A 14,156-nucleotide genomic window follows, 5' to 3' on the forward strand; every position below is an offset into this window, starting at 1 on the left:
TTCTGAAATAATGTCTTGAGATTTTTTTACATCCATCAAGAATCACACAAACTTACATGACAGGGTCCAGCTCCCCCTCCACAAACTCTGTCGATACTTCTTGCTGCCTTAGTGAAGCATCCAGCATATAATCAAACCCAACAGCCCCGGACATTCTCTCCTTTCCCCTGTTCCATTGTGCAGAAGATACAAAAGCCTGAAAGGCTACTACTACTAGGTTCAAGGACTGCTTCTATCCCACTGTCATAAGACTATTAGAATGGTCCTCTGGTACATCGGCCTGACATCGGTGGTGGGGAAAATGCTAGAGTCAGGTATCAAAGATGTGATAACAGCACAGTTGGAAAGCGGTGAAATCATCGGATAAAGTCAGCATGGATTTGTGAAAGGAAAATCATGTCTGACGAATCTCATAGAATTTTTTGAGGATGTAACTAGTAGAGTGGATAGGGGAGAATCAGTGGATGTGGTATACTTGGATTTTCAAAAGGCTTTTGACAAGGTCCTACACGGGAGATTAGTGTGCAAACTTAAAGCACACGGTATTGGGGGTATGGTATTGATGTGGATAGAGAACTGGTTGGCAGACAGGAAGCAAAGAGTGGCAATAAACGGGACCTTTTCAGAATGGCAGGCAGTGAATAGTGGGGTACCGCAAGGCTCATTGCTGGGACCCCAGTTGTTTACAATATATATTAATGACTTAGATGAGGGAATTAAATGCGCATCTCCAAGTTTGCGGATGACGTGAAGCTGGGCGGCTGTGTTAGCTGTGAAGAGGATGCTAAGAGGATGCAGGGTGACTTGGATAGGTTAGGTGAGTGGGTAAATTCATGGCAGATGCAATTTAAGGTGGATAAATGTGAGGTTATCCACTTTGGTGGCAAGAACAGGAAAACAGATTATTATCTGAACGGTGGCCAATTAGGAAAAGGGAAGGTGCAACAAGACCTGGGTGTCATTGTACACCAGTCATTGAAAGTGGGCATGCAGGTACAGCAGACGGTGAAAAAGGCGAATGGTATGCTGGCATTCATAGCAAGAGGATTCGAGTATAGGAGCAGGGAGGTACTACTGCAGTTGTACAAGGCCTTGGTGAGACCACACCTAGAGTATTGTGTGCAGCTTTGGTCCCTTCATCTGAGGAAAGACATTCTTGCCATAGAGGGAGTACAAAGAAGGTTCACCAGATTGATTCCTGGGATGGCAGGACTTTCATATGATGAAAGACTTGATCGACTAGGCTTATACTTGCTGGAATTTAGAAGATTGAGGGGGGATCTTATTGAAACATATAAAATTCTAAAGGGATTGGACGGGCTAGATGCAGGAAGATTGTTCCCGATGTTGGGGAAGTCCAGAACAAGGGGTCACAGTTTAAGGATAAAGGGGAAGCCTTTTAGGACCAAGATGAGGAAAAACTTCTTCACACAGAGAGTGGTGAATCTGTGGAATTCTCTGCCACAGGAAGCAGTTGAGGCCAGTTCATTGGCTATATTTAAGAGGGAGTTAGATATGGTCCTTGTGGCTAAAGGGATCAGGGGGTATGGAGGGAAGGCTGGTACAGGGTTCTGAGTTGGATGATCAGCCATGATCATACTGAATGGTGGTGCAGGCTCAAAGGGCCGAATGGCCTACTCCTGCACCTATTTTCTATGTTTCTATGTACCATAAAATGGACTTTTGACAGCACAATCTACCTCTTTATGACCTTGTACTTGTTTACCTGCACTGCACGTTGTCTTGATTATTGCACAGTGCATTGGGTTAGAACAAGGACAAACAATAACAGTGATGGATAAAGTATGAACAATCTGCAAGACAATCGTTTCACTGTATCTAAGCACCGTACACCTGACAGTAATACCCCAATTCCGAGAGATTTCACAGGGGGTTAATATCTCCTCTGACAGAGCAACACAACCTCCAATACTTAGGGCGCTGATCTACATTTTTCTGTCTAGTCTCCATATTGTGTCCTGTTCTCTTCAAGTATAGTGGGTAAATATTATCAGGGTGCAACAATTGAAGTAAATACCAGCGCATTTCAAGATGAACATTACTGGCCCTTCGTTTGCTTTCCACAATGGTTTCCAGCTTTTTGAGAAACATTTCTATTCCTGTCTGAAAGTTGATCGTTTTCATAAAAGAATCACCTTGTCTGTGTGTGTGTGTGTTTAATGAAACCAATGTACCATCAGTCCAAAACAAACTACAATAACTCTAGAGACAGAAGAGCCTGCAGATGCCGGAATGTGAAGGAACGAGCAATCTGCCGGAGCAGTTCCGCGGATACAGCAACATCTGTGGGTGGGCAGGAAATGTCCACGTCTCTGGCTGAACCCCTATATCAGAATGCCTGCATGATTATGTATTAGGAGGAAGCAAAGACAACGATGAGTTCTAAATCTCTACTAAGTGAGTGCCTTTCTACGGTGCAGCAGTCTCGGGGAAACGTACATTTTTAATTGTGTTTTTCATTCAAGTAATCATATGAATGAAAATCACAATTAACGTGCCCATTTTCCCATACAAAAAATTTATCATTTGAAATATAAGCATTTATTCCGAACCTCTGAGATTTTTGCTTTAAGATATGTTCGGTCCAGGAACGAAACCACCACCATGATCGGTAAGGGCTGTGGAATCTGATGTGAAGGCGTCGTCTGGGAGTGGCATGTTACGCAATGAAGTGGGAGTTTCTCGCGTCACGGGGCGAAAGAAATTATTGCAAACTTTAAGACAACGCCAGTTCATTCCCGTGATTCGCTCTCAGGAGCAGGACAGGCCTTCCAAATCCATGTCAGCATCTGCGAACCTCACATCGCTCTGGAAGCAGAAGAGCAAGTCTGAACTGAGGTGAGCGCAGACAATGACTTGCCCTCGGTTTCTTTTCACCTGGGGACCGCGCGCCCTGAAACTGCGTTTGCTATTTTTATGAAAGTCCTTGGATTAAACATCTTCTCTGTACTTACGTATGCAGATTAGCCGATGCGAAATGCAAAACCGAATTTTTAAACTTTTGGTTCCCTTTGAACTTGATTGATCGTCCAGGATGCAAAGTAATAGTTACTTCTTTAATATCTAGCATGGAGTTTCACTGAAATTGAATGCACTCCCTAAGAATTTCCTTCCCATCTCCAACTTGTCCTTACTTTAACTACGCTTATCTTACATAGGTTTTATTTTTTATTATTTCCTTTTACATTATCGGCAAAGCATGATTTACAGAGATGCACAGCAGAAAACAGGCCTTTCGGCCGAGCAGGTTCACACGAATTCCCACATTTTCTCCCATTCCCATCATCTCAGCTCACCGACGCACTGGGTCGTTTTACAGCGGCAAATTGACTTGTGGCAAAAATCCTGTTGTGTTTTAGACGTGATTTATTCTTTACTTTTCCATCTAGATTTTTAAAAAAATCTTATCGACACTTCTGTTGTTTTACTCATCCCAGAATTTCCTGTTTTGTTGCATTCCGTAATTTGGGAATTGTGATTGTTTCTGCAGTAGCTTAGTCTGTCTTCTTCCTATTTTACCTGTGTGAGTTACTCAAGCCGCTACGGCGGAAGTATCTTTAGTTCAGTTCTTCTTTTTGGTGTTTGCTTTGAAGCCAACCATGACTTTCTCTTTCACAGAAGTTTCCTTGTTCTTCTATTTAATTTCTGTTCCTTTTCATTTTCTTGAATCTGATTCAGAGCTAATTTTCAATAAATTAAATTAGTTACACAGAAATTTAAAAACTAATAAGTTTCAGCTGACTGAAGCATCAGATTTCACATTCTGGTGATAATATTCTAATTAGCTGCTTAGTAAAGCTTACAGGCTACTGTTTTGGGAGATTATTGTAAAGTATTCTCCAAGCTGAAGGAAGTTTGGGTTATTTGGCAGTTGTCATTGATTAGTCCAATGGCCTTTTACTGTCTGATTCACAATCAGATGAGCTAAAAATTGTGATATTGATATTGCACTTAGTCATTACAAGTCATTGATTGATCACTGTGAAAATAGGGAGGTGTATCTCTTGCACAAGGCACATATTGGAATTTATCTTTAATTTAACATAGAACATAGAATAGTACAGCACAGTACAGGCCCTTCGGCCCACAATGCTGTGCCGACCCTCAAACCCTGCCTCCCATTTGAGGAGTGTGTTGCTGTGGGTAAACTATATGTTATTCTTCAGTATCTTACTGAAGGGTTTCAGCCCGAAATGTTGACTGTACTTTTTTTCCACAGATGCTACCTGGCCTGCTGAGTTCCTGCAGCATTTTGTGTGTGTTGCTGGGATTTCCAGCATCTGCAGATTTTTCCTTGTTTGTTATTCTTCATGCATGTTTCAACATTATGTGTTTTGCAAGGATTTCTGTCTAAGGGTGTGGGATTCAGGACCTAAAATTGTTGACAGACTTGGTCTTTTTTTTCCAAATAAAGTCCGCAGATTCACACTGTCCAGCATTCTCAATTCTCAGTATCGCATTGTACAACAATAACATTTCGCTAATGAAAATCAATATCATTTAATCAACAACAGGCTTGGAAATAAGGAGCTGAAACCCAGGGGAAACGAGGGTACAAAATCAATGTTTGCTCTGCAGTAAAGTACACTCACTGTATTGCATATCAGAAATTACTTAAATACCAAATACACATTTCCTGAAAGAAATACATCTATTTTTTATTTTATTGAATTAATATCACATGCTTGCACTGTATCCATAGAGTTCTCCATAACTTATCACTTGCTCACTGAAATTGTTTGTTTTCCGACTCCTTTTTAATAACTTTACCTTCCTTCACCACAACCCAACATTGCTAACTATCCAAAACTTTCTCTACACTTTCTGCCTTGACTTTTTTGCTTTCTTTGATTCATACCTTTATTAACTGTGTCTCCAGTTGCTTCATTTACTTTCAATCACTCCTACTGTTTCCTCACTATCAGTTTATTGTTTAATCATTCACTGATGACTGTTGCCTGATTGTCCTTGATGCGATGACGATAAGCCACCACCCTGAGCTGCTGAAGTCTGTCTGGTCAAGGTATATCCGCGGTGGTGATAACAGGTCCTTGGGTTGATTCATCTTAATGAAGGAACCCCACTTATTTCTCTTTCTGCTCAATCTTCACTCATATCTCACTTGGTGTTGCAGAAACTGTCCTACCACACAAAGTATTGGCTTAACAGATAGGTTGATAAGTTAAAAATGTCTCATGCAACCATTTAGTGAAGTTGATATTTGTATTGTTAGAGTGGTTGTGATCAACAAAAAAAGGGGAGAGTGGACATTTGCAATGATAAAATGGGAGAAATATTTGTGGAGAGTATGTCAAAGGTAAAAAGAATTAAATTCATGCAAAGCCAAATAGAAGTATGAAATGCTGCGATGACAGAGAGGCAGCAATATCGGTGACCCCACGGAGAGAAAATAAAAATAAAGTGGATAGACAATGTTACAGATAGAGACTGAAGATAGAGACTGAATTAAACTGAGGGAATAAGGAGAAAGATAACAATGTTAGAATTGGAGGAGATGGCAGTTGAATGCGTGGCTGAGGAGTTGGTGCAGGGAGCAGGGTTTTAGATTTTTAGATCATTGGGATCTCTTCTGGGGAAGGTTGGACCTGTACAGATTGGATGGGTTGCACCTGAACTCGAGGGGGAGCAATATCCTTGCAGGTAGGTTTGCTAGCATGGTTCGGGAGGGTTTAAACTAATTTGCGAGGGGGATGGGACCCAGAGCGATAGAGCAGTGAAAGAAGTGCATGGAGTAAAGCCAGATCTAACATACAGAGAGGCTTTGAGGAAAGAGAGGCAGAATAAACAGTGTAAAGACAGTAAGGTAGAAGGGCTGAAATGTGTGTACCTCAATGTAAGAAGCATCAGGAACAAAGGTGATGAACTGAGAGCTTGGATACATACATGGAATTATGATGTAGTGGCCATTACAGAGACTTGGCTGGCACCAGGGCAGGAATGGATTCTCAATATTCCTAGATTTCAGTGCTTTAAAAGGGATAGAGAGGGAGGAAAAAGGGGAGGAGGGGTGGCATTACTGGTCAGGGATACTATTACAGCTACAGAAAGGGTGGGTAATGTAGCAGGATCCTCTTTTGAGTCAATATGGGTGGAAGTCAGGAACAGGAAGGGAGCAGTTACTCTCCTGGGGGTATTCTATAGGCCCCCTGGTAGCAGCAGAGATACAGAGGAGCAGATTGGGAGGCAGATTTTGGAAAGGTGCAAAAATAACAGGGTTGTTATCATGGGTGACTTTAACTTCCCTAATATTGATTGGCACCTGATTAGTTCCAAGGGTTTAGATGGGGCAGAATTTGTTAAGTGTGTCCAGGATGGATTCCTGTCACAGTATGTGGACAGGCCGACCAGGGGGAATGCCATACTAGATCTACTACTAGGTAATGAACCGGGTCAGGTCACAGATCTCTCAGCGGGTGAGCATCTGGGGGACAGTGACCACTGCTCCCTGGCCTTTATAATTATCATGGAAAAGGATAGAATCAAAGAGGACAGGAAAATTTTTAATTGGGGAAAGGCAAATTATGAGGCTATAAGGCTAGAACTTGTGGGTGTGAATTGGGGTGATGTTTTTTCAGGGAAATGTACTATGGACATGTGGTCGATGTTTAGAGATCTCTTGCGGGATGTAAGGGATAAATTTGTCCCGGTTAGGAAGATAAAGAATGGTAGGGTGAAGGAACCATGGGTGACAAGTGAGGTGGAAAATCTAGTCAGGAGGAAGAAGGCAGCATACATGAGGTTTAGGAAGCAAGGATCAGCTGGGTCTATTGAGGAATATAGGGAAACAAGAAAGGAGCTTAAGAAGGGGCTGAGAAGAGCAAGAAGGGGGCATGAGAAGGCCTTGGTGAGTAGGGTAAAGGAAAACCCCAAGGCATTCTTCAATTATGTGAAGAAAAAAAGGATGACAGGAGTGAAGGTAGGACCGATTAGAGATAAAGGTGGGAAGATGTGCCTGGAGGCTGTGGAAGTGAGCGAGGTCCTCAATGAATACTTCTCTTCGGTATTCACTAATGAGAGGGAACTTGATGATGGTGAGGACAATATGAGTGAGGTTGATGTTCTGGAGCATGCTGATATTAAGAGAGAGGAGGTGTTGGAGTTGTTAAAATACATTAGGACAGATAAGTCCCCGGGTCCTGACGGAATATTCCCCCGGCTGCTCCACGAGGCGAGAGAAGAGATTGCTGAGCCTCTGGCTAGGATCTTAATGTCCTCGTTGTCCACGGGAATGGTACCGGAGGATTGGAGGGAGGCGAATGTTGTTCCCTTGTTCAAAAAAGGTAGTAGGGATAGTCCGGGTAATTATAGACCAGTGAGCCTTACGTCTGTGGTGGGAAAGCTGTTGGAAAAGATTCTTAGAGATAGGGTGTATAGGCATTTAGAGAATCGTGGTCTGATCAGGGACAGTCAGCATGGCTTTGTGAAGGGCAGATCGTGTCTAACAAGCCTGATAGAGTTCTTTGAGGAGGTGACCAGGCATATAGATGAGGGTAGTGCAGTGGATGTGATCTATATGGATTTTAGTAAGGCATTTGACAAGGTTCCACATGGTAGGCTTATTCAGAAAGTTAGAAGGCGTGGGATCCAGGGAAGTTTGGCCAGGTGGATTCAGAATTGGCTTGCCTGCAGAAGGCAGAGGGTGGTGGTGGAGGGAGTACGTTCAGATTGGAGGATTGTGACTAGTGGCGTCCCACAAGGATCGGTTCTGGGACCTCTACTTTTCGTGATTTTTATTAACGACCTGGATGTGGGGGTAGAAGGGTGGGTTGGCAAGTTTGCAGACGACACAAAAGTTGGTGTTGTTGTAGATTGTGTAGAGGATTGTCAAAGATTGCAGAGAGACATTGATAGGATGCAGAAGTGGGCTGAGAAGTGGCAGATGGAGTTCAACCCGGAGAAGTGTGAGGTGGTACACTTTGGAAGGACAAACTCCAAGGCAGAGTACAAAGTAAGTGGCAGGATACTTGGTAGTGTGGAGGAGCAGAGGGATCTCGGGGTACATGTCCACAGATCTCTGAAAGTTGCCTCACAGGTGGATAGGGTAGTTGAGAAAGCTTATGGGGTGTTAGCTTTCACAAGTCAAGGGATAGAGTTTAAGGGTTGCGATGTAATGATGCAGCTCTATAAAACTCTGGTTAGGCCGCACTTGGAGTATTGTGTCCAGTTCTGGTCACCTCACTATAGGAAGGATGTGGAAGCATTGGAAAGGGTACAGAGGAGATTTACCAGGATGCTGCCTGGTTTAGAAAGTATGCATTATGATCAGAGATTAAGGGAGCTAGGGCTTTACTCTTTGGAGAGAAGGAGGATGAGAGGAGACATGATAGAGGTGTACAAGATAATAAGAGGAATAGATAGAGTGGATAGCCAGCGCCTCTTCCCCAGGGCACCACTGCTCAATACAAGAAGACATGGCTTTAAGGTAAGGGGTGGAAAGTTCAAGGGGGATATTAGAGGAAGGTTTTTTACTCAGAGTGGTTGGTGCGTGGAATGCACTGCCTGAGTCAGTGGTGGAGGCAGATACACTAGTGAAGTTTAAGAGACTACTAGACAGGTATATGGAGGAATCTAAGGTGGGGGCTTATATGGGAGGCAGGGTTTGAGGGTCGGCACAACATTGTGGGCCGAAGGGCCTGTACTGTGCTGTACTATTCTATGTTCTATGTTAGTGAGCCATGACAATTTCATTAAGATATTAAAAAACAATAAGGTTAGAGAGTGTGTAGTTGAATCCCATTCTCTGGCCTTCTCCCCTTAACCTTTGATGCCATGGCCCATCAAGAGCCTTGTGAGCTCTGCCGTAAATACACCCAATGACCTGACCTCCACAGCTGCCTGTGGTAATAAATACCACAAGTTCACCATCCTCTAGCTAAAGAAATTTCTCCACATCTCTGGGTTTTAAATGGACACCCCTCTATCCTGAGGATGTGCCCTCTTGTCCTAGACATCTCCCATGGGATACATCCTTTCCACATCTACTTTGTGTAGGCCTTTCAACATTCGGATCTCCCCACTTCATCCTAAATTCCAGCGAGTACAGATCCAGAGCCATCAAACGCTCCTCATATGATAACCCTTTCATTCCCGGAGTCATCCTTGTGCACTGCCTCTGGAATCCCTCCAATGTCAGCACATGTTTTCTTAGATGAGGAGCCCAAATCTGTTCACATTACTCAAGATGAGGGCTCGCCAGTGCTTTATAAAGCCTCAGCATCATATCCCTGCTCTTGTATTCAAGACTTCTTAAAATTACACCAGTTGAGTAGGATTTGTGAAAATCAGTTCTTGAAGTTTCTTTGTTTACATGACATGGACTATTATACAAAGTGGCTTTGGCTGTAAATGTAAATCTGAGCAAAATTTTAATCTGCTTAATTAAAAAACAGATAAATCAAAAAATTCACCAAAGTATCGAATTGCCAAGTAGAATGTAGCAATTATTTTGGAGTGGTAAATGACAAGGATATGAAATATTTACATTTCCATGTTAACTCGATTAGAAGTTTGAGCTGTGTTCTGAATAAAACATTGTTGCTGTAAAAGCTGCATTGTTGGGTGGTGCTGAAATTAGCCATGATTATATTAACATGTAAGAACATGGATTGTACGGACACCAGCTTAGCTCCTGCTGCCTATGCTACGTTCTGATACTCCTCCACAGACCTGTCACTGGAAGCATTGATGCTTGTGGCAACTTGTACTAAAATGTGTCTGTAAAGCTAATTGACCTGGTGTTAACTTCAAACCAAAGAAGCAAAGCCCAGAATGTATAGTGGGGTTATAAAACCAGTATATTTATTTGTGGCGATTCACGTGATCAATGAACTCTGCCTGTGGAGTGAGCAGCACCTGGGAAGCATAATGGAAGATGTCCACTTCTCAGTGATAGCTCGGTGGATGAAACATGTACATTGGGCAGACGTTACAGAACATTGAAAGCACACACCACCAGCCTCAAGAAAAGCTTCTATCCCACATTAGTAAGATCATTGAATGGAACTCTTGAATGATAAACATCAATTTTTCACAGTGCAATCTGCTATGACATGGCCCTTCCCTACCCATAGTCTATTTGCACCTCACTTTTTCTGTAACTCTTCTGCATTCAGTCATAGTTTTCCTCTTGCACTACCTCAATAAGTTTATGTTTTGAAAAGATTTTTATAGTTGGCAAGCAAGAAATAGTTTTTCATGGTTTTATATATGATAATAAGCCAGTTGTGAATTTTGATGGAGAAGCAAAGTTATGATAATACAAGTATTACAAATGATTCTAAAACCTACGGTATATAAGATATGAAGGCCACGTATTGTTGTGCTTCGTTGTTAGACGAGAATAAAGTACACACCTTTGTTTAGAAGCTCCTAACATGCTGCAGATATTCTTGTGATTGAAGCCTATCATAGAGTGGAAAGTGAAGCTGATTGGTAGGGTTAGGGGCTGCTGTGAAGTTGTGGGTGAAAGACCATCTGGTCTGGAGGGGCCACTGCACAGGGTTGGAAAAAGCTGAAGAAAGTTTCAAACTCAGCCAGCTCCACGCACAACACTTTAGGGGAAGCTGCTTCCCCTCCACCGTCATATTTCTGAGTGTATGTGTACTTTTATTACATATTGCTGCCGCAAAACCACAAATTTCATGACATATTCCCGTGAAGTTAAACCGGATACTGATTCCGATCATTGTGCCTCCAAAGGATTGCTTATAGACTGTGCTCACTGTGGCATGCAGAAGAACAAATCCGTGATTGTGAGGTGAAAGCAGAAACCATGGCCCTGAATTGCCAAGTGCAGCCTCAGTGATGATGGTCAATCGGCTCAGAGGGAGAGGCGGAGAGCTGCGAAAGCACCGGCCACTTTTAAATCTACTTCAAAAGATTTTTCATGTAGCAACTGAAGAATTGGAAGAATGGGCAAAAAAGTGGCAGATGGAATATAGTGTTGGGAGATGTATGATAATGCATTTTGATAAAAGGAACAATAGTGCAGACTATTACCTAAATGGGGAGAAAATTCAAACATCAGAGGTACAGAGGGAGTCCTCATGCAAGACTCCCAGAAGGTGAATTTACAGGTTGAAACTGTGGTAAAGAAGGCAAATGCAATGTTGGTATTTATTTCAAAGAGAACAGAATATAAAAGCAAGGAGATAATGCTGAGGCTTTAAAAGACACTAGTTAGGCTGCACTTGGAGTATTGTCAACGGTTTTGGCCCCAAATCTCAGAAAGGATGTGTTGTCAATGGAGAGAGTCCAGAGGAGTTTCATAAGGATGATTCTGGGAATGAAGGGGTTAACATATCAGGAGCATTTGGCAGCTTTGGGCCTGTACTCACTGGAATTTAGAAGAATGTTTCGGGGGGGGAGCAGGATCTCGTTGAAGCCTACCAAATGTTGAAAGGACTAGATAGAGTGGATGTGGAGAGGATGTTTCCTATGCTGGGGTGTCCCGAACTAGAGGGCATGGCCTCAGAATTGAGGGGTGACCTTTTAGAACAGAGGTAAGGAGGAATTATTTTAGCCAGAGAGTAGTAAATCTGTGGAATGCTCTGCCACAGACTGTGGTGGAGGCCAAATCCATGTGTATACTTAAAGTGGAAGTTGATAGTTTCCTGATTGGTCAAGACATCAAAGGTTATAGCAAGAAGGCAGATATATGGGGTTGAGTGGGTTCCAGGATTAGCCATGATGAAGTGGCGGAGTAGTATCGATGTGCTGGATGGCCTAATTCTGCTCCTGTGTCTTATGGTTTTATGGTCTTGTGGAAACAAAATGGGTAGCATCAGTCTGCAATGCCCCAGGATGCATAGACTATTAGACCATAAGATAGCGGAGCAGAAGTAGGCCATTCAGCCCATCAAGTCTGTTCCGCAATTCGATCATTGACTGATCTAGTTCTTCTAGTGATCCCCACTGCCCTGCTTTCTCCCCGTACCCTTTGATGCCCTGGCTAATCAAGAACCTATCTATCTCTGCCTTAAATACACCCAGTTACTTGGCCTCCACAGTCGCTCATAGCAACAAATTCCACAGATTTACCACCCTCTGGCTAAATTAATTGTTCCGCACCTCAGGTAATCCTGAATCCTGAAGTCATGCCCTCTTGTCCTAGAATCCCTACCATGGGAAGGAACTTTGCCATATCTAATCTGTTCAGGCCTTTTAACATTTGGAATGTTTCTATGAGATTCCCCCCTCATTCTCCTGTACTCTAGGGAATACAGCCCAAGAGCTGCCAGGTGTTCCTTATACGGTAACCCTTTCATTCCTGGAATCATTGTCGTGAATCTTCTCCGAACCCTCTCCAATGTCATTATATCCTTTCTAAAATAAGGAGCCCAGAACTGCACACCATACTTCAATGTGGTCTTATGAATGCCAATATAGAGCCTCAACATCACATCCCTGCACTTATATTCTATACCTCTCGAAATGAATGCCAACATTGCATTTACCTTCTTCACAACTGACTCAACTTGGAGGTTAACTTTTAGGGTATCTTGCACAAGGACTCCCAAGTCCCTTTGCATCTCTGCATTTTGAATTCTCTCCCCATCTAAGTAATAGTCTGCCTGTTTATTTCTTCCACCAAAGTGCATGACCATACACTTTACAACATTGTGTTTCATTTTCCACTTCTTTGCCCATTCCCCTAAACTATCTAAGTCTCTCTGCAGGCTCTCCGTTTCCTCAACACTACCTGCTCCTTCACTTATCTTTGTATCATCGGCAAATTTAGCCATAGATCCATTAATCCCATAGTCCAAATCATTGACATACATGGTAAAAAGCAGCAGTGCTAACACCGACCCCTGTGGAACTCCACTGGTAACCAGCAGCCAGCCAGAATAGGATCCCTTTATTCCCACTGTCTGTTTTCTGCTGACTAGCCAATGCTCCACTCACGCTAGTAACTCCCCTGTAATTCCATGGGCTCTTATCTTGCTAAGCAGCCTCATGTGCGGCACCTTGTCAAAGGCCTTCTGAAAATCCAAGTACACCACATCTACTTTGTTCCCTCTGCTTGTAATTTCCTCAAAAACTTGGAGTAGGTTAGTCAGGCAGGGTTTTCCTTTCAGGAAACCATGCTAGCTTTGGCCTATCTTGTCATGCACCTCCAGGTACTCCGTAATCTCATTCCTAACAATCGATTCCAACAACTTCCCAACCACTGATCTCAGGCTACAGGTCTATAGTTTCCTTTCTGCTGCCTCCCACCCTTCTTAAATAGCGGAGTAACATTTGCAAATTTTCAAGTCATCCGGCACAATGCCAGAATCTATCGATTCTTGAAAGATCATTGTTAATGCGTCCACAATCTCTCCAGCTACTTCCTTCAGAACCTGAGGGTGCATTCCATCAGGTCCAGGAGATTTATCCACCCTCAGACCATTAAGCTTCCTGATCACCTTCTCAGTCATAAGTTTTACTGCAAAAACTTCACCTTCCTGACACTGTTGATTGTCCAGTATACTGCAGACGTCTTCCACTGTGAAGTCTGATGCAAAATATGAATTCAGTTCCTCTGCCATCTCTGCATCTCTCATTACAATATCTCCAGCGTCATTTTGTATTGGTCCCATATCTACCCTCGACTCTCTTTTACGCTTTATATACTTAAAGAAACTTTTAGTATCTTGTTTGATATTAGTCTCCAGCTTGCTCTCATAATTCATCATTTCCTTCTGAATGACTTTCTTAGTTTCCTTCTGCAAGTTTTTAAAAGCTTCCCAATCCTCTGTCTTCCCACTAGCTCTGGCCTCCTTGCATGCTCTCTCTTTTACTTTTACTTTGGCTTTGACTTCACTTGTCAGCCACTGTAGTGTCCTTCTTCCCTTTGAAAATTTCTTATTATTTGGAATATATCTGTCTTGCACTTCCCTCACTTTTCGCAGAAACTCCAGCCATTGCTGCTCTGCTGTCCTTCCTGCTGGTGTCCCTTTCCAGTCAACCTTGGCCAGTTCTCCTCTCATGCATTGTAATTTCCTTTATTCCACTGAAATACCGACACATTAGATTTTATTATTTCCCTCTCAAATTTCAATGTGAACTTGATCATATTGTGATTACTGTTCCCTAAGGGTTCCTTAACCTTAAGCTCTTTTATCCCCTCC

General features: G+C 42.8%; 1 protein-coding gene across 5 annotated transcripts in view; it reads left to right on the forward strand.

Moving 5' to 3' along the window:
- The first annotated feature begins 2,726 nt into the window (after positions 1-2,726).
- ttc39a (tetratricopeptide repeat domain 39A) overlaps positions 2,727-14,156 on the forward strand; it is a 138,099-nt gene continuing 126,669 nt past the window's right edge. For all 5 annotated transcript variants that reach the window (XR_011887994.1, XR_011887995.1, XM_072273763.1 and 2 more), the window contains exon 1: positions 2,727-2,859. Coding sequence is in view for 3 of the 5 variants with exons in the window: in XM_072273763.1 (XP_072129864.1) it covers positions 2,801-2,859 (59 nt within the window). In the remaining 2 variants the exon portion in view is untranslated. The remainder of the gene's footprint in view (positions 2,860-14,156) is intronic.

This window comes from Mobula birostris, chromosome 12, assembly GCF_030028105.1.
Source record: "Mobula birostris isolate sMobBir1 chromosome 12, sMobBir1.hap1, whole genome shotgun sequence".
Lineage (NCBI taxonomy): Eukaryota > Metazoa > Chordata > Chondrichthyes > Myliobatiformes > Myliobatidae > Mobula > Mobula birostris.